This window comes from Budorcas taxicolor, chromosome 15 (assembly GCF_023091745.1).
Source record: "Budorcas taxicolor isolate Tak-1 chromosome 15, Takin1.1, whole genome shotgun sequence".
Lineage (NCBI taxonomy): Eukaryota > Metazoa > Chordata > Mammalia > Artiodactyla > Bovidae > Budorcas > Budorcas taxicolor.
This window is the reverse complement of record NC_068924.1, coordinates 45,664,038-45,687,694: the sequence shown is the minus strand read 5'-3', so window position 1 is coordinate 45,687,694 and position 23,657 is coordinate 45,664,038. Positions and strand designations below refer to the sequence as shown.

General features: G+C 51.1%; 4 protein-coding genes across 8 annotated transcripts; 1 reads left to right on the top strand and 3 right to left on the bottom strand.

Annotated features, from left to right (window-relative positions):
• Positions 1 to 2,441: 2,441 nt before the first annotated feature.
• RRP8 (ribosomal RNA processing 8) lies at positions 2,442 to 5,991 on the bottom strand. The gene is made up of 7 exons (XM_052653132.1): positions 5,893 to 5,991; positions 4,371 to 4,740; positions 3,691 to 4,144; positions 3,471 to 3,600; positions 3,238 to 3,344; positions 3,057 to 3,153; positions 2,442 to 2,829 (listed from the first exon to the last, which is right to left on the bottom strand). The coding sequence occupies exons 1-7, from the start codon at positions 5,989 to 5,991 to the stop codon at positions 2,710 to 2,712; spliced, it is 1,377 nt and encodes a 458-aa protein (XP_052509092.1). The 3' UTR covers positions 2,442 to 2,709.
• Positions 5,992 to 6,210: 219 nt separating this feature from the next.
• ILK (integrin linked kinase) lies at positions 6,211 to 13,441 on the top strand. 4 transcript variants are annotated; one of them, XM_052653395.1, is made up of 13 exons: positions 6,211 to 6,306; positions 6,762 to 6,877; positions 10,686 to 10,851; positions 11,022 to 11,117; positions 11,287 to 11,383; positions 11,477 to 11,560; positions 11,660 to 11,745; positions 11,864 to 11,973; positions 12,083 to 12,210; positions 12,306 to 12,427; positions 12,523 to 12,622; positions 12,730 to 12,860; positions 13,030 to 13,441. In XM_052653395.1, the coding sequence occupies exons 2-13, from the start codon at positions 6,789 to 6,791 to the stop codon at positions 13,177 to 13,179; spliced, it is 1,359 nt and encodes a 452-aa protein (XP_052509355.1). In that variant the 5' UTR covers positions 6,211 to 6,306; positions 6,762 to 6,788; the 3' UTR covers positions 13,180 to 13,441. The 4 variants fall into 4 exon arrangements, with proteins under 4 accessions (XP_052509355.1, XP_052509357.1, XP_052509356.1 ...); XM_052653397.1 differs by having other exon boundaries at positions 6,226 to 6,306; positions 6,767 to 6,877; XM_052653396.1 differs by having other exon boundaries at positions 6,242 to 6,306; positions 6,699 to 6,877.
• On the bottom strand, positions 13,410 to 14,792 carry TAF10 (TATA-box binding protein associated factor 10). Its single transcript, XM_052653399.1, has 5 exons — positions 14,561 to 14,792; positions 14,268 to 14,422; positions 13,967 to 14,031; positions 13,764 to 13,878; positions 13,410 to 13,580 (listed from the first exon to the last, which is right to left on the bottom strand). The coding sequence occupies exons 1-5, from the start codon at positions 14,790 to 14,792 to the stop codon at positions 13,491 to 13,493; spliced, it is 657 nt and encodes a 218-aa protein (XP_052509359.1). The 3' UTR covers positions 13,410 to 13,490.
• Positions 14,793 to 15,692: 900 nt separating this feature from the next.
• TPP1 (tripeptidyl peptidase 1) lies at positions 15,693 to 23,535 on the bottom strand. Of its 2 annotated transcripts, XM_052652788.1 has the most exons (13): positions 23,474 to 23,535; positions 23,289 to 23,360; positions 22,904 to 23,043; positions 21,490 to 21,640; positions 21,152 to 21,279; positions 20,816 to 20,994; positions 20,451 to 20,649; positions 20,115 to 20,303; positions 19,801 to 19,870; positions 19,219 to 19,339; positions 18,976 to 19,134; positions 18,682 to 18,807; positions 15,693 to 18,483 (listed from the first exon to the last, which is right to left on the bottom strand). In XM_052652788.1, the coding sequence occupies exons 1-13, from the start codon at positions 23,515 to 23,517 to the stop codon at positions 18,343 to 18,345; spliced, it is 1,719 nt and encodes a 572-aa protein (XP_052508748.1). In that variant the 5' UTR covers positions 23,518 to 23,535; the 3' UTR covers positions 15,693 to 18,342. The 2 variants fall into 2 exon arrangements, with proteins under 2 accessions (XP_052508748.1, XP_052508749.1); XM_052652789.1 differs by lacking the exon at positions 18,976 to 19,134.
• Between the last annotated feature and the right edge of the window lie 122 nt (positions 23,536 to 23,657).

Here is a 23,657-nt window from a genome sequence, read left to right as displayed (position 1 = left end):
ATGAACTATTCAGACATTCCAGTTTCTGACCGCAGCCTCCCATCTTCCCAGGGCACTTTTTTAATTACCCCCAGTGAAACTACCTACTCCTGTCTTCACTCTACTCAGTTGTTCTACAAAGTTCCATGGCCCAGCATAGACATCACTAACTTGTGAATGGTCTGAAACTCCTTTGCTTGATTTCATTTCAATTGTGTGGTAAGGTTTCAACTCTGGATGATCCCTTAGTACTCATTTTTCCTACAGTTACACCTAGATTCCTGAGCAGGCAGAGATAACCACACCATTGGGCCGACTGGTGTAACTATACATTCATGAACAATACCACTATAAATTCACACCCCTCAACATTAAGCAGAAATCCTCTCCCTGCCAAAATCTGACCTTTCTCTCATTTTAACAGACCTTTCAAGAGCATCCAACAGCCTAAAACCTTCCCATTCCTTCCACATTAAGAAATCCACTCTCCTGGTTTTACTCCATCTCTGGCCCCACCTTCTCTTGTCACCTTTACTGGTTCATTTGCCTTTTTCTATCCATTAAATGCTCCTCAGAGTTCTCTTCCAAGCCATTTTCTCTTCTGGTTATCTTACTCTGGTTATCTTATCTATTACGATGATTTGAATTACCTCCCCTGGCTGCTGAGTTTATGTCCCGCTTCCAAATGATCATCTAGGTACCAAAATCCCAACATTTTGAATGGTGTCACCAGCGCAACTAGTTGCTTAAGCCAGAAACCCAACATCTGCCTCAGAATTCCTTTCTCTCACCAAGCCTCAATGTCCCACCAGTCCTCCCAGCCAAAGTTCTCCCACCTGCCCACTCCTTGCACTGTCACTAGTGACCTCATCATCTGGCCAAACCTGGGTTCCTGCAACACCCCTGCTTCTCACTGGTCCACAAACCCTGTCATCTTTATCACCTCCTTGGATGGATCTCAAGTGACCAGCTCTGGAAACACAAAGATAAATATGAGCTGAGAAGACTGCAGCCTAATGCACAAAACAATCGTCACACAGTATTTAAATGTGGCAGTTGATCTCTTCCTGTAGTGCTTTGAGAATGCAGACGAAGAAAGTAGTTCTGCTTTGGGAGTAATGGAGTAGGAAACAACTAGGCTGTCTGGAAGGATGAGTAAGACTCTGCTAGTCAGATGAGGATTCGGCAGCAAGAAGCGCGTGCAGAGGTACTGAACAGTGTCTGCTGGATGGTTCACAGCCCAGCCTCCAAACATGCCCTCTGGCCTGTACAACCTGTCTCAAAACACCCCCTTACTGGAGGTACTCAACTGGTGCAGAGTCCTGGAACCTGTGTGCCAGTGGTTCCTCTAAGGTCTTGTTCTTGGAAATAAGTCTTTACCGTCTGAGCCAGCAGGGGAGCCCTTAGAAATAGGTAGAACAGACTGTATCTTTATACCTGGGCCCATGGCAGATGCCTTTTGGAAGAGGCCAAGGACTTGTCATCCCAGTCATCTTCTCCCAGAACTAGTCTTCTCTGCCCATAGTTTGGCCTAGTATGTGCTGATCTGGGCCCACTGCAAGGCCAGAAACAACAGACACAGTCTTCTGCCAATCCCCACTCCAAATGGCATCAATCAGTTGTGATTTATGGAGACCCAGCTCCCACATCACCTCACTCAAAGAACTGCTCAAAATCTATTAAGAATCTCTAAAAATCTTATAAAATAAAGCTGTTGAAAGGCCTATCTTGAGCTCTCCCAGAGTCTTCCTTAATCAATAAATTCATCCTTTACTCTTCAACCCCTAATCCTGCTTAGGGAAGGTCTTTAGAAACAGTAAAGGCTTGCAACACACAACAGCCACAGCAACAGTTACTGAGCACCTCCTATGTGCCCAGCCTTGGCTACAGATTTCCTCATTAACCCATACAGCAATCCTATGAGTCAGTAATTCTATCATTTACCAAACGAGTAGCAAGACATTCAAAGAGTAAAAGGCTCTCGGCAGTCAATGGCAGGCCTACCTGATTCCAATATCTGTGCTCTCAGCCAGACAAACACCAGGGCCCGACAGAACAACAGATGCTAGGAGGGTTAGGGCCATTCAGCCCCAAAGATGGAGGTGACAATCAGGGGAAAAAAGTACTCAGTACAGGGACAATCAAACCATCTTGACCGAGACGTCCAGATGATGTTGGTGGACTACAGCCAAGGTGCCTCTGCTGATGCGAGGGCTGCTGCACTTGCTCTAGAGCCAAGCTGCCCTAGAGCCAAGAAGGCTTTGGGCCTTAAGGATCTGTGGCCTTAAAGGCCTGGGCAGACCAAAGCTGTAAAAGCTTTGAGTGAGCAGAGGGATCCGGTGTGCAGACAGGAAAATCAGAACAGAGTGGAGCTGCTAGGACAGAAAGCTTATATGGTTCTTGAGAGATGGAAACAGACACCAAACCCAGAGACGCCTTGAATTCCAAACCATGTAGTTTCCATGACACTGAGGGGATCCGTAATTCCCACATACTCCTGTGTTCTCACAATGAACTCCTTACTCTTTAGCTAGCCCTAACGACTTTATGCTTTCTAGAACCAAGAAGCCTTCATCAGAGCAGGGTTGAGCCGAGTTTCATTACATTTTGTTCTTGAGATGGAGTAAGGGTGGTACCAGGCCCTGGGTCACAGTCTGGCTGGATACAGTCTTCAGAGTCCTGAGTCTGGAGTTTAAGATTTGCCTCCCCGTTCAAGAAGGGCTCCAAAGGTCACCTGCGCTTGTAGAGACAAGGCTGAAGCTTCAGGCCTGAGAGCTGAGTCTTGGGCCCTACCCGAGGGGGCCCGGTCTTTTCAAAGTCAAACAAGAAGAAGTGGCTGTTGGTCAGATCCTAGGGACAGAAAAGACCCAGTGAGCTCTAAGTCCTCACCCCAGCTCTTCAGATCACCTCCGTCTAGGCCCCACCCCTGCTCAGAAAGCTTCCCAGCTCTCTCCCACTACTCAAGCCTTCAAGGAGCAAACATCTCTGTCTGACAATGACCTCCTTCCTGAACACCATTATTAGCCTGAAGGGCCACCCATATGACAAAAATAGGACAGACTTCCTGGGGCCCTCACCTTGGAGATGACCTTGAAGCCCAGTTTGGTGACGGCCCCCAGAAAAGTCCGAACATCTTCAAAGCGGCTGCTGACCTCAGCCACTTTCAGGAGACCCCTGAGAAGGACGGAAAGTTCTGGGTAAGTACACCGACACGCGCATGTGCACACAGTCATGCAGCTGTGTCCTGGGAGCACCTACCCTGGCTTCAGCACTCGATTTGCCTCCTCCAGGAAGTCTCTGATGTTGGTTCCCATCAGTGAAAGGCAGAACACAGCCACATCTATAGATTCATCCTCCAGAGGCACCTGTGGAGAGTGAGAAGGTTGTACTAAGCACACATTATAGGAAGGAGAAAGCCAGCACTGAACGCTAGTAGACACAAGGATGCAGGGTGGGCAGAGCGCATTTCATGGAAGGAGAGAGGGGCTTACCTGGGCCATGTCACACACAGTGACCCGGGGGTCCAGAGAGGCCAAGTCAAAGCAGTGTACACGGTTCCGGATACTTGAAGCCAGGCGGCAGTCCCCACAGCCAAAGTCAGCTACCACCAGGGACGCAGGCCTGGGAATGGAAGGGAGGAAGAGCTCACTGGTCTGGTCTGAGCCTGGGACTGACACGCCTAGCTTTTCACAGCGCCCGATTTTCACTAACCGCTGGCGAAGATCCCTGGCGATGCGGTCTACCGGCTGCAGTGGCCACTTCTTGACTTGGTTCTGGAAGCCACGGTGGTAGAGGAGAAAGGCCTCAGGGTCTTCCTGGAAGAGGTGCTGCGCAGCACTGCTGGGCCCTGAGTACAGCTGTTCATTGAGGTAGCGGAACCGGGCACCATCCAGACGCTGGGCCATGCGGGCTCGAAGAGCCTCTGCCCGGGCTCCATGGCTGTCTGGACTGGGGGCAGAAGGCACCTCTGCCTCCTCTGCAGAGGCTGGGGTTGGGGCCTGCTCTGGTGGCTGAGATGGCCGAAACTTGTTCTTCTGTCTACGCTTGTTCTTCTGCCGGTTCCGCCATTGCTTGCGACTCAACGTATGGGGAGGATTAGAGGAAGGGGTCTCACAGGTTGGCTTGGTGAGATCACTTGTAGCACTAGAATTCCAAGCTTTGGAATCTGAAGAAAGAGAGATAGAAAGGCATACTGGGGAGCAAGATACCCTGAATTCAGAGGCTTAGCACGTCACCCTGGCCATACCCCTGTCCCTAAGACAGAAACTGTGGTCTATGGGAAAGTACCTCTTATTCCCTAACTCCATACCTACTGGTGGCAGAGGAACTCTGTTATATGCAGGGTCAGCTGATCCCCACACCCCCAGCCCTCATCGTCCCACAAATACTACCTGTTTGGTCAACACTGTCCAGGGGCTGGGCAAGATTTGAAGGGATCTGTTTCTGGCATTTCCTCTTTTTTTCCTCTTCTTCAGCCAGGTCACTGCCAAGAAGAACGCCTTTGTGGCACTTCTTCCTTTCCACTTCCTCTTCCTTGGAGTCACTGCTAGGTGGGCCCTGTTTGTGACGTTTCTTCTTCCTTTTCTCCTCTACTTCACTAGACGCACCAGCAAACAAGCCCTTTTTCGTGCGTTTCTTCTTTGTTTCCACTACCTTCTCCTCCTCCTCAGAGTCACTGCCAGGCAGGCTAGGGGGCTGCTGGGGAACAGACGCTACCTCCAGGGCCCGTAATGTGGCCAAGAGCTGGCGGCGGTTGGCACCCTGGGGGAAAACAAGGGATGAATGCAGGGGTGAGGAGAATGGATGGGGCCTAGGGAATAAGAAGAGAGATGGGGACCTCACTCAGATGCTGTAACGAGGCATCTGGACTATTCTCAATCAACTTACCTAGCTTATCACGAAGACTGTCAGGGCCTGAAGAACTTTCGAAACTGCCATCCCAACCTTTGGGAGGCTGGAGAGCAGAGAAACCACCCACCTCACTTTCTTCATTGGACAGATGAGGTGATGGGGTTCCCAGAGAAACACTGTAAGGCCACGAGCTACAGGACCGAGGCTAGTGACCGGGAGTCCCAACCCTCAATCTCAGGTTTCTACCTCTAGCTAATACCTTTTTATAAAAAGTAGGAAGATTTTTGAAAATAAGAGTGACATGATCACACATGTGTGTATTAAAGATGCCTCCAGTTGTAGTGTAAAGAACCGAAAGGAAAAAAAAACACTGAAAGAGACAAGCTGCAGACAGAGGCCAGTGGCGGGGATTACAGCAGTGGGTCGAGGGGTTGAAGAGGAGGGAATAAAGCAGGCAGATTTCATGTCACAGGCTGACTGAAGGACAGAAAGAGCCTGAGCAAGTGCAGCAGCCCTCACATCGGCAGAGGCTTAAAGGAGGACTACTGTCTGGGAGACCGTTCTGGACTGAAGTCCTACTGGACGGGTCACTCATCCTGGAGACTCTCAGTACTCCCTCAGCACCAGCTCCCTTTGAACAGTGGCACTGACAGCCCTCATTGCCATTCAGTTTTGCTCTTTTCAATCTCCACACGGCAACCAGTGACATTTTCAAAACGCAAATCTGAAGAAATCATTCCCCTGCTAAAACACTCCATTGGCTTCTATCTTTAACGTGCAAATATTCTAACGTAGCCCTCCAATTTCTACCACACTGCCTCTCATTCTGTGTCATGCTCCCTGGACCCGGGTCTCTCCACATGCCTTTCCTTCCAAGAAACACTCTTTGCTTCACTAACTTCTACTCACCAATTCTCTCTCAGTTCCAACGTCACTTTCTTTTGGAAGTTCCGGATTTGGGGTGGCTGCAAGCGGCCCCCCTCCCCCTAATTACACACGCGGCGCGCCCCAGCTCCGGAATCCAGCAGAGTCTGTTCTGAGTACTCCTGCAGGGCCACTCACCTTGATTTGAGAGGTTGCCGTGGGCCGAAGCCCTAAGGCTACAGACCCGAGGTCCGCGACTACAGGGGCCTCCTCGGCCCACTCCGGCTCCTCGAACATGGGGCTGGGGAGCGCAAGGTTGCGGAATCCACGCGCTTCTCCACGTGCAGACCACGTCTCTAAGAATCAGACCGCTCAGAGACGCCGGAACAGGGCAGGAAACCAAAGAGTGAGAGCTGAAGTGGCTAGAGCAGCCGGCGCAGTGCCGAAAACCATCGAGTTTAGACACTGGTGGGCTAGAAGGGCAAGGAAGGCGGGAGGGAGGGGCTGGGAGGAGGAGGCCCGCGCCGGCCTGAGAGGGCCAGGGGCGGGGCCGGGCGGCGGGCGCGGCCGGACGGGAGTTCCCCGGAGAAGGCTCCTCTAGCCCGAGTCCCGGTGAGTGTGGGGGCACCCGTGCCCCCTCCCCAAGGCTCGAGCTCTACCAGGCGGTCACCCCTCCCTCCACCTACTCGGTTCCGAGTGGGGAACGAGGGCCATCCCCGGCAAGGACCTCCGATCGCCTCCTCCAGGGTATACGGCGCCTAAACTCCCCACCCCCACCCCCCCAGCTCTGTTCGCGGGTAGGGTCTCTGTGCTTGCTCTCGTGACATCCCTTCGGAAGACACTACCTCTTAATCAACGCCTACTTCGCCCGATCCGCCTTTCCCTCGCGCTCAAGGGACACAGTCCAGGACCATTCCGCTGCCTCCCTAACTCCTTTCAGACATCCAGTAGCTGGGGACGCAGAGCCCAGACCCCCAGCCCAACACCACACTTCTCTCCTGTAGGGGACAAAGCCTGGGGCTCACCCGCCCCCCCAAGATCCTTCTACAGTTCCCACACTTTCCCAGTCTAGGGGACTCTGCCGGGACGCTGCTATGGACGACATTTTCACTCAGTGCCGGGAGGGCAACGCGGTTGCGGTCCGCCTGTGGCTGGACAACACGGAGAACGACCTCAACCAGGGGTGAGCTGGGGTGGCTGGGGGGCGAGAGGAAGGGCAAAGACATGCTCCTCTCCGCTCTGTGGGGTGCTCACTTCTGGTGCGGGCGGCTTACTTTCCTATTCAGTGTGATGAGGGTTAAGCACAGCCTGTCAGCGGGGCAGAGGGTCTCCACACCGGAAGCTGTTGTTTGAGCTGAATCTTGACTGAATAAGAATTTACAGGCAGAGTCTGCAGAGTATTCTAACTTCACTGAACCTCATGGGCAAAAGCTAGGGGGCAAGACACGGAGCAGAGAGTGCCAGAAACTGTCCGGAGATCCATATGGCTAGAGGAGAGAAAACCGCTGGGCTTCTGTGGGCTAAAGCTCTAAGCACAAGTGTAGAATGACAGAAGTTAAGACTGGAAAGGTCTGCAAGGGTCAGTCAGATCATGCAAGAGTATTTAGCCTATAATAATTTTTTATTGCAAGGGCAAGGGTTTAGAGCCATGTAATGGTACGATGAGATTGTCCATTTGTTAAGTGTCATCTTGGATGCTTTATGAAGAGCAAGTGGTGATGTGAAGAGAGGCAACTAACTGCCTAGTCCATCTCAAGTGGTGATGGCTTATACTAGAATTGGGACAGGCAAAAAAGAAAAAAGTGATCAAATTCCTGAAATCTTTCGGATAAAGAATTGGTGAGACTTGGTGTGGAAAGTGAGGTCAAAGATGATGATCAGGGTTCTGGCTTGGGTAGATAGTGGTTCCTTTTATTGAGAAGGACAAGGCTGAAGGGTGGTGAGTTCCACTCTGCACACATTTAAGTGACAATAAAGTGGATGTGGAGTAGGCTGCTGGATTTCAGGAGAGATCTGACTTGGAGACAAAGATTTGGGCGATATTAGCATGACTGGAGAAGGCAATGGCACCCCACTCCAGTACTCTTGCCTGGAAAATCCCATGGACGGAGGAGCCTGGTGGGCTGCAGTCCATGGGGTCGCTAAGAGTTGGACAGGACTGAGCGACTTCACTTTCACTTTTCACTTTTCACTTTCGTGCATTGGAGAAGGAAATGGCAACCCACTCCAGTGTTCTTGCCTGGAGAATCCCAGGGACGGGGAAGCCTGGTGAGCTGGTGTCTATGGGGTCGCACAGAGTCGGACATGACTGAAGCGACTTAGCAGCAGCAGCAGCAGCAGCATGAAGATGGGCTTCCCAGGTGGCTCAGCAGTAAAGAATCTACTTGCCAGGGCAGGAGCCGGCAGGAGATGCGGGTTCAACCCCTGGGTCTGGAAGATCCTCTGGAGTAGGAAATGGCAACCCACTCCAGTATTCTTGCCTGAGAAATCCCATGGACAGAGGAGCCTGGAAGGCTGGTCCAGGGGGTTGCAAAGTCAGACACGACTAAGCATGTACACACACGCACACACAGACACACACACACACAGCATGTAGATGGCACCTGAAGAGGTGGATATGAAACAGGGGATGAGAACCTAGAAGACCAAACAGGAAAATATGCTGCTGCTGCTAAGTCGCTTCAGTAGTGTCCGACTCTGTGCGACCCCATAGACACCAGCTCACTGGGCTCCCCCGTCCCTGGGATTCTCCAGGCAAGAACACTGGAGTGGGTTGCCATTTCCTTCTCCAACGCATGAAAAGTGAAAAGTGAAAGTGAAGTCGCTCAGTCGTGTCCGACTCTTAGCGACCCCATGGACTGCAGCCCACCAGGCTCCTCCATCCATGGGACTTTCCAGGCAAGAGTACTGGAGTAGGCTTAAAGAAGTGAATGTTTCAATGAAAGGAGTGGTCAGTGGTACTCTAGATTGCTAAGAGGTCAAAGAACTTGAGCACTAAAGTGTAACCATTGAATTTACAATTATTTATGTATTTAATGATCTCTGTGAGAGCTGTTTCAGAGGAAAACAAGTGAAAAAAACCAGACTATACTTGGTTCCTTCATTTAAGGAACTATACTGAACACGCACTGGGTGCTAGAAGTCCAGAATCAGGCATAATGCTTGTCCTCAAGGCAGTGGTCTCCCGGGCAGGTTGAATGTGAAGTAGAGAAAGTGAATGTAGACAAGTTCTTTAAGGTTGGCTGAGACAGGAAGGCAAGAAAAGCAGTAGTGATGCTGATTCAGGATCGTGGAATTTTTTTTAAAGTGAGGAGAAAATAGATTTTAGGTTTGAGAGTTAAGGATCACCTGTCACTTTCATCCAGGCTTTATGGGTCCCCATTAGACTCTACGCTATTTCTCTATAATTCACACTCGTTCCATTTTTCATATAATTTTTCAAACGGTGCTCTGATAAAGACAGAGAACACAGCTACTATTTTGTTGGTGGCATCATAAAGGGTAGGTAACTTTTTCCAATGAAGCTGGCATCAAAGAGTGGTATTAGTGAAAGTGGTGCAGGTATGAGTGGAAAGGCTTCAGGGCCCCAACTGGGTATATGGTGGATATGAAGTAAGGGTCAATTTCCTGCTGGTCTCTTTGGGATTAAAGTTCAGGCTCTGAGGTGACCGGAGCATGGCAGTGGGCAGAACCCTTGTGCCCATACTTTTGCTGTCAGGCTCTGGCCTTCTCTGGGGCCACAGACCGCCAGAGGCTGATAAACTGGGGCACAAATTAAAAGAGCTGGGATGCAAAACTGACTGATAAGTAAGGGGTGGTGATTGCTTTAGGAAGAGGGAGGGAATACCTCCCAGAAAAGCTTTTGGCTATCTTTGTGAACAGATGAGGGCAGCTGTAGAGGGAAATCAGTAAGTTAAAGGTCACACCCACCACCCATTTTGGCTTTGAGGACATCTGGATTGCCTGGGGTGACCATACCCCTGACCAGCTCCAGGCCCCGCCTAGAGCCCCCACACGGGAAGTGACCGCAGCACTAAGGCATCCGGAGGCTGACGGCCCAGACCACGGACCGCCCCCTTAGCTCCGCCCCTTGGATCTGCAGCCCAGGACTGGAGGGAATTTCCTTTTATGGCCCCAGGCTGTCAGGCAGGCCTAGTTTCCACCCAATTGTGGTTTTGTTGTTGTTGTTTTTTATACATTTAACTTTATAAAATAGAGAAGTTCTTGGGAAAAGAAAAAAGTTAGGTACAGCTTTCTAATTAAGTCATTCCCTTTTTCTTGTTTTCTGTACCTAGGATTGCTTAAGAATCCTGTCTTATGTGGCGGTATCTGCCTCATGAATGACTTACCCAAAGCATTTCTCCTTTTCATTATAAACCCCTCCAAACCATCATTTTAATTCCATTCCCTTTTTAGATTCTAATTTCAGTATCAGAACCAAAACCAATCAGTAAACTTGCTTCCTCTTCCATAAACTGTGGCTTTTCTTCTCAAAGCTTCCTTTCCTTCCTATTAACATGCACTGAACAGCTGCTGTCAATTCTCAAAAAGCTTAGTCTAATAGACAAGACAGCCCATTTAACAGATTTTTACAACCCAGTGTGACAAGTACCTATGTAGTAAGGCAGTGTACAAGATATGGTGAAAACAGAAAAGAACCAACAGATGTTGCCAAAGGGGTGCAGAGGAAACCAGATGAAGAATGTTACCATTTAATGATAGAAGGTGCCTGGGAAGAAAGGCTAGAGGGAGATGAAAACAGTGAATCATATGGAATTGTTGGGATTTCAGGTAGTGGTTGGTTGGGTTTGAAACTCAGGAAGGTCTGGACTGGACAGCTTTGGGAGTTGCTGGCATGAATGAGAATCAAAGTTCTAGAGGTAAGGCTTCCCAGGGAAGAGTATGCAGAGAGAATATTAAAGTTTTTCCTGTGTCAAAGCCTTTGCCCCCATCCCACTTCCAAATCAATGACCCTTGCACCTTCCTCATAGGGATGATCATGGCTTCTCCCCCTTGCACTGGGCCTGCCGAGAAGGCCGATCTGCTGTGGTTGAGATGCTGATCATGCGGGGGGCACGAATCAATGTGATGAACCGTGGGGATGATACCCCTCTGCACCTGGCAGCCAGTCATGGGCACCGTGATATTGTACAGAAGGTATGTATGAACCCCTTGATGCACATGCCTGGAAGTAAGACACAGGCATTATAACATAACGTACAAAGTATATGTACTCATCTCCCTCCTTCCTTGCATGCCTTAGTACACTTCTCTCATTTGGGACTGACTGTACCTTCTACCTCTTTCTATTTGGCTATGGGCACCAGCTGCTACAGTACAAAGCTGACATCAATGCGGTGAATGAGCATGGGAATGTGCCCCTGCACTATGCCTGTTTCTGGGGCCAAGATCAGGTGGCAGAGGTGAGTACTCAGGCCCTGAACTCTGGGATGGGTGGGAAGAAGTTTGAGCTTGAGTGGGAGACTCTGGAACCCTCAACCCATCCTGTGTACAACAGTCACAAGGTTTGTACTGCATCTGCACTCACGCTTAGTTGGGAATGCCCTCATCACAGCCATCTCTTAATTCCAGGACCTTGTGGCGAATGGGGCCCTTGTCAGCATCTGTAACAAGTATGGAGAGATGCCTGTGGACAAAGCCAAGGCACCCCTGAGAGAGCTGCTTCGAGGTCTGTCCCCACCCACCGCTGTGTCCTCGTCTTGTCCTAGCCTGTCTCTTTCCACACAACAGCTGAGGTCAAGACTTTGTCTTTCTTCCCCAGAGCGGGCAGAGAAGATGGGCCAGAATCTGAACCGTATTCCATACAAGGACACATTCTGGAAGGGGACTACCCGCACTCGGCCCCGTGAGTCAGCTGTGAGGGGAGGGGTGGTGAGAGAATAGTCCTGGACTCCTGGGGCTGGGAAAGAGGGAAGCTGGGTACCTGACCTGCCCACACTCTCAGGAAATGGGACTCTGAACAAACACTCCGGCATTGACTTCAAACAGCTCAACTTCCTGGCGAAGCTCAACGAGAATCACTCTGGAGAGGTAACTCCCCACCCCACCATATTACCTGTTGTGCACCTGTTTTAAGTTTCTCCTCCAGTTAGTGGGCAAGAAAACAGTGGCCTTAGTTAAAGCCTTCTAACCCTTATCTGTCCCTCAGCTATGGAAGGGCCGCTGGCAGGGCAATGACATTGTCGTGAAGATGCTAAAGGTTCGAGACTGGAGTACAAGGAAGAGCAGGGACTTCAATGAGGAGTGTCCCCGGCTCAGGTGGGGCAAGGCCTAAACTGGAAGCCTTGATTTCAAGGAGCCCTGTCAGCACCTAGAGGGAGATCTTTTATGCTGGATCTCAGCCAGGGGCATTCTCTCCCTCTTCCAGGATTTTCTCACATCCCAATGTGCTCCCAGTGCTTGGTGCCTGTCAGTCTCCACCTGCTCCTCACCCGACCCTCATCACACACTGGATGCCATACGGATCCCTGTACAATGTGCTACATGAAGGCACCAGTGAGTAGGGAGTGCCAAATCTCACTGCAGCAGGGTGTGGGGAAGGAAAGTCTGTGAGCCTCTCCAAATGATTTAACTCTTGCCTTCTCACTTAGATTTCGTTGTGGACCAGAGCCAGGCTGTGAAGTTTGCATTGGACATGGCAAGGGGCATGGCCTTCCTACACACACTAGAGCCCCTCATCCCACGACATGCACTCAACAGCCGTAGTGTAATGGTGAGATCACAACTTCACTCCCGGCCCAAGCCCCAGAGGTCCTTTCCCTAGAATAGGACTTACCTCCTTCCACACAACTATCTTCTCTTCCTCAGATTGATGAGGACATGACTGCTCGAATCAGTATGGCCGACGTCAAGTTCTCCTTCCAGTGCCCCGGGCGTATGTATGCACCTGCCTGGGTGGCTCCTGAAGGTGAGTGATGGCATTATGATGTCAGGCAGAGAAGGGGCAGCTCAGTAGTAATGGAAGGGAACACAGACAGGACAAGCAGCTGGAACAGATAAGTCCTATCCCTCCAGCTCTGCAAAAGAAGCCTGAAGACACAAACAGACGCTCAGCAGATATGTGGAGTTTTGCAGTGCTTCTGTGGGAACTGGTGACACGGGAGGTACCCTTTGCTGACCTCTCCAACATGGAAATTGGAATGAAGGTGAGAGCATAACTGGATATACTTGTGGTGGTAGTGACAATAATTGTAGTGGGGCTGGGCTCCTGTCACATTGATTCAAATATACAGAATCCTGTCCTGAGGGCTAGACGTCTCTCCCGACATGAGACTCAAGTTCTGAGACTCACCTTGTTTTTCCTTGTGTTTGCAGGTGGCATTGGAAGGCCTTCGGCCTACCATCCCACCAGGCATTTCCCCCCACGTTTGTAAACTCATGAAGATCTGCATGAATGAAGACCCTGCTAAGCGGCCCAAGTTTGACATGATCGTGCCTATCCTGGAGAAGATGCAGGACAAGTAGAGCTGGAAAGTCCTTATCTGAACTCCAGAGGTGTCAGGACACGGTTAGGGGAGTGCACCTCCCCAAAGCAGTAGGCCTCTGGTTGCCTCCCCTGCCACTAGTCATGGTACTACCCCAGCCATGGGGCCCATCCCCTGTCCCCATCCCTACCACTGTGGCCCCAAAAGGGAATGGGCTCAAAGCTTTGTCACTTGCCACACGGTGTCTCCCAGCACGGGAGGGATCAGCCCTGCCTGTCACAATAAAGTTTATTATGAAAACAGGCTGGTGTGGGGACAAGAGAACAGACAAGTACATTTAGACTGGGTGGCTCAGGTGAAGTAGTGCGGCTTCTTCACATTGATGCCATACTCGCTGAGGGCAGGGGTCAAGTCCTCCATGGTTAGAGTGTACTTGCGGTCCTGAGGGAAGAGGGAAGAGCACCAGCTGAACACAGGAATTCCAGATTTCAATCCCAGGCAGGTGACCCTGAGTAGGTCTTTCACCTCCCCTAAGGCTTAATTTCCCTCAAAGGGGTTTCAGGATAATTTAAGCCTCTGCTGCTGTAGGAGGTAATTACTGAATCAATGAGCCTCCCCTCACACCTTGCTCTTGCTTCGGGAGCTGCCAGAGGCTGTGCCCTTCATTTTGCAGTGCTGTAGGGCATCGTTGGCAATATCTGAGATGAATTTCTGGGCAGCTAGGGAGATGAGCCGAATTCTGGAGAGAAAAAAATGGTATGAGAAGAGCATAGACAACAAACTCCACACAAACACCCAACACTCTAACCTGCCCTGAGTTTACTCACATGCGTGGGTCGGAGGCCTCAAAGCCAGCACGGTTCAGGTAGTAACCAGTCACTGCATCAGGGATCTGAGAAATCAATTAGACGACTGTAAGCGTTAGCCCTGTGTACAGCGGGGCTGAGAGTCGGGGTAAGGCAAATGGAGGGCAGGCCTGGCTATCAGGAAGCTCCCAGTTTGGGTGGGCAGAAGGGAAAAATCACAAAAGCTAGGAAGAGAAACACAAGAGGATGCTGCAAATCCAGATGGTGTGGCAGAAGTTGGCATGACAGCGAGTCATTAGCCTTGTTCAGGCGGGAAGCCCACCGTAGGCGTGTAATCCTCCAGCTGCATCAGGAAGTCCACTAGAGGCGTGCTGGACACCACTGGCTTCACCTCTCCGTTGGCCGCGCTTGGCAGCACGTAAACCCCGTTAGACATGGCCCCCTCCGGGGGCGCCGCGCCGCCCGTCGTCACTGGAGCTGGAGGAAAACCAGCAAACTGAGACACGGAGGTGGGAGGCTCGAGGGTTCCGCTAGGTGTGTCTTACCCTCTGCCCTCACCCGCCGCTGGGCCCAGCCCAAAGCGCGGCCCTCGCCCTCACCCATCCCGGCCCTCACCCGCCCCGCGCCGCTCGGCAGGCTCCCCGGCCCGCGCCGCCACGGCTCCAGTGCCCCCTGCCGCGGCTCCAGCCCCAGGCCCCCCTGACGTCCCCGCGGGGCTGGCCTTGTTCTCCGCGGCGGTGCCGGCGGGCAGCGCGGCGGGGGCCGAGACCGCGGGCGCCGGGCCCGGGGCCGAGGCGGCGGAGGCCGGCGCCGCCTCGGGGTCCGCGCCGGAGCCGCTGCAGCTCATCGGGCCGGTGGGAGAGGCGGCGAACAGAGCCGCTTCCGCTTCCGTTCACCTTACGCACACACCAGGGGTGACGTCACGCGCCCCACGACTCGTTCCTCCCACGCCACGTTCGCTCCTCCCTTAGGCCTCCTTCCTTTATTCCCCGCCCATCCAGCCGCTACATGACAAAGGCCGGAGGGCGGAGACCAAGTGTTGCGGAACTGCGCTGGCGCGGACATTTCGCGTCCGGACCCGCGGTTCTCCAGTATGGATCCGCTGGGATGGGAACCCCTCAAAGTCGAGGATTCTCTTCTGTGGGCTTGAGGCCCCCTCATCCAGCCTGACGCCTAAAATCCTTGCTTTGAGGCTCATCGCCCCGACACCTCTCTACTGTTCGTCGCCTGCCTGTCTGCATCTTTTCCAAGTTCCTTTATCCAGCCTTTTAAGGGTTTGTAGTGGAGTTGAATAGCCTCTTTCCCCGCCAGCTGCCCAAAGTGAAGGTAACCGGACAGCTGACACAGTGCTGCTGCAGATGGGGAGAGAGGTACAGTCCACCGTCCGTATAGGTGGTGAAGTGTTGGTAGGATTGGTTCCGGGACTCCCCCCACTCCCGTCCCCAACCCATGTATACCAAAATCCGTGGATGCTCAAGTCCGTTATATGAAATGGCATAGTATTTGCACTGCATATACTCTATATAATCTGTAGATTGCTTATAATATCCAATGCGATGTAAATAGTTTAGTGGTGCATGGTAAACTCAAGTTTCGTCTTTTATAATTGGAATTTAAAAAAAAATATATCTTCAGTTCACGGTTGGGTGAATCTGTGGATGGAGAACCCGAGGATACAGAGGGATGGCTGTCTTTCAGTCTTAATAAACAATTTATGTAAAATCACGGCTAGTGAAAGAGTGGGGTTTTCAACACAGCAAAAATTTATTTTTGTCAGTCCTGAGCTAGGGTCTGCAAATACAGAGTTAAGTAGGAGAAGGTTCTCCTCCGGGCACCAGTGGTCTTGCAAAGGGAGGCATTAACAGTTAAACTTGCCATTTCACCAATATATGGGAGTTAAAATACTGGAGGTAGACATAGGGTGTGCAGTGCAAGGGAGGAAGGGAACTAATAGTTGCTGCCTACATCTGTGTGTTAGGCATTCCATTAAGTTTATTCCACTTAATGATTTCCTGAATATTAGAGGCAGGTATCAATATCCTCACTTAACAGATGAGGGAAAAGTCTCCGAGAGTTGAACTTACTTCCCCCAGGCTCTCTCTAGTCTATATCAGAACCAAGAATCTAGGATTTTTCTGTCATACCCACATCAACTAGCTTCAGGGAGCCAAAAGATTCACAAGAGAAGGTGAGCTGAGTCTTGAAAGAATTCTGGACCTCAGCCAGGCACAGGAAGCCAGGGGTAATGTTAGGGCAAAGAATATCTTGAGCAACAGTGAATCAAAGTGCATGGAGGGGAGTGTGGGGAGACAGGGAAGGGTAAACAATTTGTTACTTGGAAACAAATAGCAAGTGAGATAGGTTTGTAAATCATGATAAAAAGCTTGACCTATATCCAGTAATCTTTGAAGGCTCTTAATTAAGTAGATGACCTCATGAGATTTGCTCTGATAGTTGGTTTTGGGGCTTCCCTTGTGGCTCAGTGGTAAAGAACATGTCTGCCAATGCAAGATACCCATGTTCCATCCCTGGGTCAGGAAGAACCCTGGAGAAGGAAGTGGCAATCCACTCTGTATTCTTGCCTGGGAAGTCCCATGGACAGAGGAGCCTGGTGGGTTATAGTCCATGGGGTTGCAAAAGAGTCAGACACAACTTAGTGAATAAACAACTGGTAGATGGTTTAGGGAAAGGCAGGATGTAAGGGCACTTCTTGCAAGGGCCTCAATTCAGAGGAGCAGGAATATGGCTCACAGCTCATGTAGTAGCAGTGGAGCTGGAGAGAAGTAGATGAATTCAAGATACACTTTGGAAATATAATTGGAAGAACTTTTGGGTTGATAAAGATGTATTTAAGAGATAGAGTCAGTAGGACTTGTTGACAAGGAGATGATGGGAGGAGGTGAAGGAAATGGGAAACTTGGATTATACTTTAGGTTTCTGGCTCAGTTGGAAGTGTCAAGCATAGTGTCATTTATAAATAAGAAACAAAAGAGAACAGTTTGGGATTGGGAAGAACGGAGATGAACTATTGAGAATTACACATCTTGCTTTTGAGGTATCAATCCCTGTAGGATGGAAGGTCCGATTTAGTGAGATGGTGATGGCTGTGGATGCCAGTCATTGATTTGTTCCAGTGGATAATGAGTCAAATGAGAAGAGCAAAAGACAAAGGATAGAGCAATGATACTACATGGATTAGGTATGATTAGCATTTACACAGTTGTACCAATGCAAATCCTGTATGCAGCTCAGACAAAAACAGGATTGTATCCAGAGGACAAAAGAATGGGTGGTGTGGATTTTGAGTGATTGGGACAAGGCAGAAGAATGATCACAAGCTAATAGGAAGTCAGTAATGGCTATAACTGGGCAGGGGGAAATCAATAAACAGCAATATAAGCATGTTATTTAGAGATAAACTAGTGGTGGAGAACATGCCTGCCAATGCAGGAGATTTAAGAGATGCAGGTTCCATCCCTGGGTCAGGGAGATCCCCTGGAGGAGGGCCTGGCAACCCACTCCAGAATTCTTGCCTGGAGAACCCCAAAGACAAAGGAGCCTGGCAGGCTACAGTCCATGGGGTCACAAAGAGTCGGACACGACTGAAGCGACTTAGCACACACTAAAGAATCATCAGAAACAGTTGAAATGATTGCCTCAAGTAGCAGGAAATGGGGGTAGATATACAAGGCGTGGCTATTTTTTTGCAGTAAGACTTAAAGAAGTATTTGACAATGTGCCCATATACTTTGATAAAATAAAAACCAAGAGTTATAAAATTTTACAAAAGGATAGAGCAACAAAATACAACAACGTTTAATGAGGAAGCAGAGAAAGAGAAGGAGGGAAAAGGGAATGAAGGAGGAAGAGGGAGTGGTCAGAGAAGAAGTTAAGCCCTGGAAGCTAAGAAAGAAGAGGCAGTAGGCTTCTATGACAGAGAGCTCACAAAGCAAAGGTTGGGAGTATTTCTTAGGGAGAAGGAAAGAGTAAAACAGTAAGCGTAGAGGCCTCATGGCAATGAATTGAGGAATGAGGACGCAGTGAAATAGTGTACACAGACAGTGTAGAAAACACGTTGGAAAAGCCTGGTTGAAAAGAAAAGAAACGGAGCAGGGGGCCCTGGGGGGTGGGGGTGAGAGTGGTTGTATGCAGGGGATCCTCCCAAATAGTGCTGGTTATGGCACCTGTTGAGGAACCTGGGGCAGGGGGACCTGAGTATGATGGAACAGGTAGGGTTGGGAGTCAAGTCAAGCTCACAGCATTTCTGGGTTAGGGAGATAAGCTGTCTGTGGCAGTCAATGGTTGAGGGTTCAGCAGGGCCTCCAACACTGCAGAATAAGGGACCCAGCCACCTGCTGTGGGGCAGAGGACAGGCCCACACTTCTAGCAGGAGAGGGTCAAGGGTTCATTAGTGTCTTCAGCAGAGCTGGGAAGTTGGGTGTTCCCCAGCCTGTCACAGGATCCCAGCCAGGGCCAGAGCAGAAACCTTGACCCTCCACCTCTTCATTCAGACAGGACTCATGGCAGCCACGGGTTACCTAGGGAGAGGGTGGGCATCAGATCTGGACCTGCTGATATTAACAGACTATAGCCCCTTACCCTGTATTCACATTCCAGAGGCTATCCCACCCCATCAGAATTGCCCTCAAGTTCATCTCAGCACTCAACATACTCTTACGAGTATGAATGTTGTTATTTCATATGAAAATGGCCACAACCCTTCCTTCCATACTCACATCAAAGAGTCCTGCCCCACGCTGCTGGTAGAGCCTTGGGTTGAGAAAACCTAGAGGGGGTAGCCCTCTGAGGATTCTGTGTTCATTTATCAGGGATAGGAGTCCCCCAAACACTGGAGTAGAGGCCTGCAAGGGTGAGCGTGCAAGTAGAGGTTAGGGATTCATAGTGGTTGGATTTTTTGGGAGGGATGGGTAGGAGGTCTCTGAGGAGTCAGGGGTTCTGGGTGCAAGGTCTTGGGGTTGGAAGGTAGGAGTATTCGCTGGGTGGAGGTCTGGAGCCAGACTGATTCTCACCGAGGTACCAGACACCCATGGAATGGGCACATGATTGCTGACCACCCAGTAGCCATCAGAGAGTGCAGCCACGTCTGGGTAGGCGCGGCCACTGGCATTGAAGTAACTGGATGGTGGCAAGTGGGGACTGGAGCTCAGGTACCGGGTTACAGCTTCCTCCTGAAAGACACTCTTGAGTAAGTACCATCTGCTGAACTGAGGATTCCATCCATCTCTCCTCCACCAACACAAACACACACATACCTGGTACGAAGGCCGTGGGAACACATTGCTGAAGCCGCCACCACTGATGTAGTCAACAACCTCATCTGTGATTCGGAAAGGGTTTTGGAAGGATGTTCCTCCCACCGTGGTGACATAGGGACTGAGGGAAGAAGACAGCACTCAGAATGTAGCAGTTCTAAGATACCTCCAAAATGCACAGGGCTGGGTGAGTGTGGCCTGGGTCTTGCTGGAGGGACTGGGAAAGCACTCTGGTGAAGTATGTACACGGGGAAGACTGAGAGGTTTGTGGCCCTCAAGGCATGGTCTGAGGTGACTGTGCACACTTCTCCCTACAAAACATCCACCAAATCTCCCACTAAAATGCCTGGGGACCGAGGAAGCAGAATACTGGGATCTCCGTCCTACTCAGGAGATTCGGGGCCTGGGACCTTTGGGAAGAAGGGGGGCGGTGTGCAGGAACCAGAGGAGAGACTGAAAATACTGCATGATCACAATCAGAGCAGGTACGACTGAGTGCTGACCCACAGGAGCACCTGGTGGGGTCAAGGCAAAGGTTCTAGACCATGAAATCACAAGTAAGTGGTGGGCTTGGGTGTTTACCTGGAGGCAGGGAAGCTGGGACGGAACTGGTGTCTGCCAGAGACAGACCAACACCCGGCCCCACTGTCACCTGGGAGAGAGACCAGGTTTAGCATTCAGTTTCATTGGTCAGAGCTTGGAATGTAGGTTCAGATGTCAGAGAGGAAATTCACATGTTATTACTGCAAGAGGTCAGAGTTGAGGTCAGGTAAGTGGTCTAGGTTGAGTTCAGATTATGAGTTAGAGATCAGGTCCAGGAGCTACTGTGGGGTCAAAGTTCTCATCTTGAGTGGGCATGGGTGGTGGTGGGGTCCAAGTTTAGAGTAGGAGGTCACCTGAGGCAAAGAGCAGGGTAAGACCCCGAGCCGCCGCCTTCATGAGCTCAGTGTTGACCCGCTGGATGTAGGTGCTGCTGAGGGAGTCCTCGTCATCGCCGTAGCTCACAGTGTGCACGTATGGCAGAGCTGACTCGTTACTGAGCAGCAGAAGCCACTGCAGGAAAGGCTCCTGTGACTCATGCCGGCCTGGATATTTTTTGGAGAAGAGGGCGCAAGGGCAATCATTTGGGAAGTTATCAGGATCTCCTTCTATCTCATGGAATTCCCTTGAAGGTGCAAAGATCACTACTCCCCTGCAATTCTGTCCCCACCAGTCAGTCCCCTAGGCAGTACCAGGGCTACTGTAGACCCAGGTAGAGATGTTGGCACCAGCACTCATGAGGTACTCCACATCTAGGCTGGCCTCAATCCCGGCCCGGCCTCGGCCCTGTTGTCCGACCACACGGGCTACCGATGCCTGGTGTGCAAAGTCCCCACCGAAGAGGCGCATGAACTCAGCCAGGTCTGAATCGTGGAAATACTGCTCCAGGAACTACAGAGGGAGTCAGAGGAGATTCATGAGTCAGAAAACACAGCCCCAAGGGTCAGGTCGGGGGATGCTGTTCCAGATCACAGGATTAGAGTCGGAAAGTCAGCCCCAGGCTGGTCAGGCACCTTGAAGAGGCTGCGAGGATGCTGAGGCTCCCTGCATGGCTCACCTGAGCACAGGCTTGACTGTTGTTGGTTGTGCCAGAGCCCACATCTTGTGCCGTCAAGTTGTAACGCTTACGGATCACGGATGGTGTCACTCCCAGGTGGAGGCCAACAGTCCCCGGCACCTGTGGCTCAGGGCGTTGCCTCAGAGTTGATGTAGGGGGAAAACGATGCAGCCCCCCAACTGTGGGGAGGAGTCAGGCTTGAGGAAGAGATCTTTTAGACTCCAACCCTCATTTTACCACTGTGATCCCACCCACACTCACACCCCCTGTGGCACCTAAACTTCTCCCATCCCTGGCTCTGCCCTTCCAACCTCCACCAGCCCCACGGGGTGTTACCAAAGTCCACATGTGGGGCCAAGGCCTTTGGGAGCCGGTAGGGATGTGGCGACCTCACAGCATGGGTCTCCGCAGGTCCTCCCACATAGTGATGAAACTCAGCTCCAGGGAGCAGCAGCTCTGCCTGTCTGGAGGTAAAGAGTTCAGAAAACACAGGTCAGAAAGCATGAAGCAGAGCAGAAGAGGCTGCCTGAGCATCACTGGGTAGTTAGTTGTTATCTTCCCACGCATTTTCACCCGCAGCACCTGCAAACTCTCAGCTCCCTCCCCCTGGTAGGGAGACAAATCTCCCTGATGGGGTGATCAATACCCTCTGTGAGGCAATTATCTCCTCTCACCGGACACTCAGCCAGCAAGTCAGAAAGTCCTGTGTGGTCACTGAGTGGCAGTTCCGGGCCCCAGCTGCCAAAAGCCATTTCTGGACCGTGTGGAGGGTCAGTGGTGATGGCCGGACCAGTTCAGCCACATCCTCTAGGGTCAGGTACTTGCCTGCAGGGGTTCAGTAGAATTGCCTTCATTCATTGCTTTTCCAAATTGCTCATTTTGGACTTCAACCAGGAGGCACTGGGACATCCTAGGGAAACTGGAGTAGGGGCTTGAGGGATGGGTGGGAAGCTTCTAGTAAAAAGGCAGGCCATACAGGTGTAGGCTCAACTTGGGGGAATATGGATTTATCCTAAAGGAGAGTAGGTTGCAAATACCGCATGATCATGAAAAACAAATGAGATTAATAGATTAAAATGTTCTTTTGGGGGTTGGGGGGCGTGCCACACAGCTTGTGGGATCTTAGTTCCCCAACCAGTGATAGAATCCAGGCCACAGCAGTGAAAGCACTGAGTCCTAACCCCTGGACTGCCAGTGGAATTTTTTTAAAAAATGTTCATTTTAAGTTTATTTCCAATAAAAGTTTTCAAAACTTTCACGACCAGTTATAAGATGATATCTAATTTAGCTCAGATCTTCATACTTACTGATTTTAAGCTGAACATGGTGAGTCACTGTTCTGCATGGATCATGCACACACCTCCTGGGTGAACCTTAGATTGCCCCCTCACACGCTTACCACTCCCACTCCTTCCCCACCACAAGGGGCTTCCTCGGAGGAAGCACACGGTCCAGCTTGACCGTTGGAGCAAAGCACCGACTCTTGGAGGAGACTGTGAAGTTTAAAGGGAGTGGATTGGAGGGGAAGAGACGGCAGACCAGCGAGGTGGGGTGGGCAGCAGTCCAGGTGAGAGAGTAATCAGCTGAGTTGGTGGCAACAAGGAACGAAGAGAGAGTGGACTGTTTCAAAGCTGGAACTGACAGCTTTAGGGTTTGAGTGGAGGAGAAAATGAGAGTGAATTTAGCAGGGGTTGGAGGTGAAATCTGAGGTAGTGAGCTAAATTTACATCTACTGGATGCCACTTCCCCACTTGTCTGGCAGCTGGCAAGCAGTAGAGTCATAATTTAAATTCAGGTTTGATCACCAAGCCTGTGCTCTTAACCATACCCACTTTGTTTTTCAGCCTGATGAACACAGGTGGAAAGTTTTGGAGGGAAGAATGTGAATTAGTTTTGGACAGTACTTCCCATTCACTTTTTTATTCAGAAACTCTTCAGTGAAGGTCACTGCCATTCATCTGTCCTATATCACCCCCTCCACAGGCCCTAAGAGCATGCCCTTGACATGACCTGCACTGTCCCATGCTCAGCCCAGCCCCGTGTCCCTCCACTGCATCCCACATCCTGCCCCGCGGTCCCGCCAAGCACCGTAGTGAGGAGAGCCAGGATCCGACACAGCCTGCACCAGCTCGTACAGTCTCTTCACGTTCTGCTGTCTCAGGGCAAATGTAAGACTCAGCTCTTCCTCAGGGTCCGCACGGCCCAGGGACACCCAGCCAGGGGGCAGCCTGCAGGGTCAAGGGTCACACAGCCTTCATTATTAAAGTGGGGATGGGAAGGTTCAGTATTAGACCTAGATTTGGAGAAAGATTCAGAAGCAGATTTGAATCACAGAAGATGGATGATCAGACTGAGCCTGGGAACTATGGAGGGGGCTACCAGGAGCTGGTAAGCCAGTGAGGGAGGCTGGAACCAGGATAATAGGTGCAGGACAAGCCATGGGGAAGGGGCGGTCAGTGCTAAGTCAACTCACCGTCTCTGCTGGTCAGGCTCCGGGCTGTAACTGCACTTGCCAGTGACAAAGAGGGCAAAGAGCCCTAGGAGGCTGCAGGGACAGCACATGGGTTTCAGCAGGAGCTGGACTGTTGCTGTTCCCACCCTCCAACATAAACTCCCTCCAGCGTGATTCCCTTCTCCCGGAGCCCCCCCGTTTCTCACCAGGATCGAGGTCCCATTCTGCCTTTCCTCTCGTCTGCTGTCATGTGACAGATCACATGAACCCTGTAGTCCACAACCACCTCTGCCTAGGAACTAGTGACGTGCTGGCCCCGCCCTCAAATGGGTGGTCCTGAATGCTGAAGAAGCGGTGGGGCGGCCACTCAGATGCTCCCTCTGTGGACTG

Coding starts and splice junctions, on each gene's coding strand:
- RRP8 (XM_052653132.1), bottom strand. CDS start 5,991: ATGTTCGAGGAGCCGGAGTGGGCCGAGGAGGCCCCTGTAGTCGCGGAC. Junction 3,345..3,470: donor CTGTGTGTGACATGGCCCAG/GTAAGCCCCTCT, acceptor CACTCTCCACAG/GTGCCTCTGGAGGATGAATC. Junction 3,154..3,237: donor AATCGAGTGCTGAAGCCAGG/GTAGGTGCTCCC, acceptor CGTCCTTCTCAG/GGGTCTCCTGAAAGTGGCTG.
- ILK (XM_052653395.1), top strand. CDS start 6,789: ATGGACGACATTTTCACTCAGTGCCGGGAGGGCAACGCGGTTGCGGTC. Junction 11,561..11,659: donor GACTACCCGCACTCGGCCCC/GTGAGTCAGCTG, acceptor CCACACTCTCAG/GAAATGGGACTCTGAACAAA. Junction 12,623..12,729: donor TGCCTGGGTGGCTCCTGAAG/GTGAGTGATGGC, acceptor CTATCCCTCCAG/CTCTGCAAAAGAAGCCTGAA.
- TAF10 (XM_052653399.1), bottom strand. CDS start 14,792: ATGAGCTGCAGCGGCTCCGGCGCGGACCCCGAGGCGGCGCCGGCCTCC. Junction 14,423..14,560: donor TGCCGAGCGGCGCGGGGCGG/GTGAGGGCCGGG, acceptor GTTTTCCTCCAG/CTCCAGTGACGACGGGCGGC. Junction 13,581..13,763: donor GCTCCCGAAGCAAGAGCAAG/GTGTGAGGGGAG, acceptor CTCTTCCCTCAG/GACCGCAAGTACACTCTAAC.
- TPP1 (XM_052652788.1), bottom strand. CDS start 23,517: ATGACAGCAGACGAGAGGAAAGGCAGAATGGGACCTCGATCCTG. Junction 23,044..23,288: donor GAGCCTGACCAGCAGAGACG/GTGAGTTGACTT, acceptor TTGACCCTGCAG/GCTGCCCCCTGGCTGGGTGT. Junction 18,808..18,975: donor CATGGGTGTCTGGTACCTCG/GTGAGAATCAGT, acceptor TCACCCTTGCAG/GCCTCTACTCCAGTGTTTGG.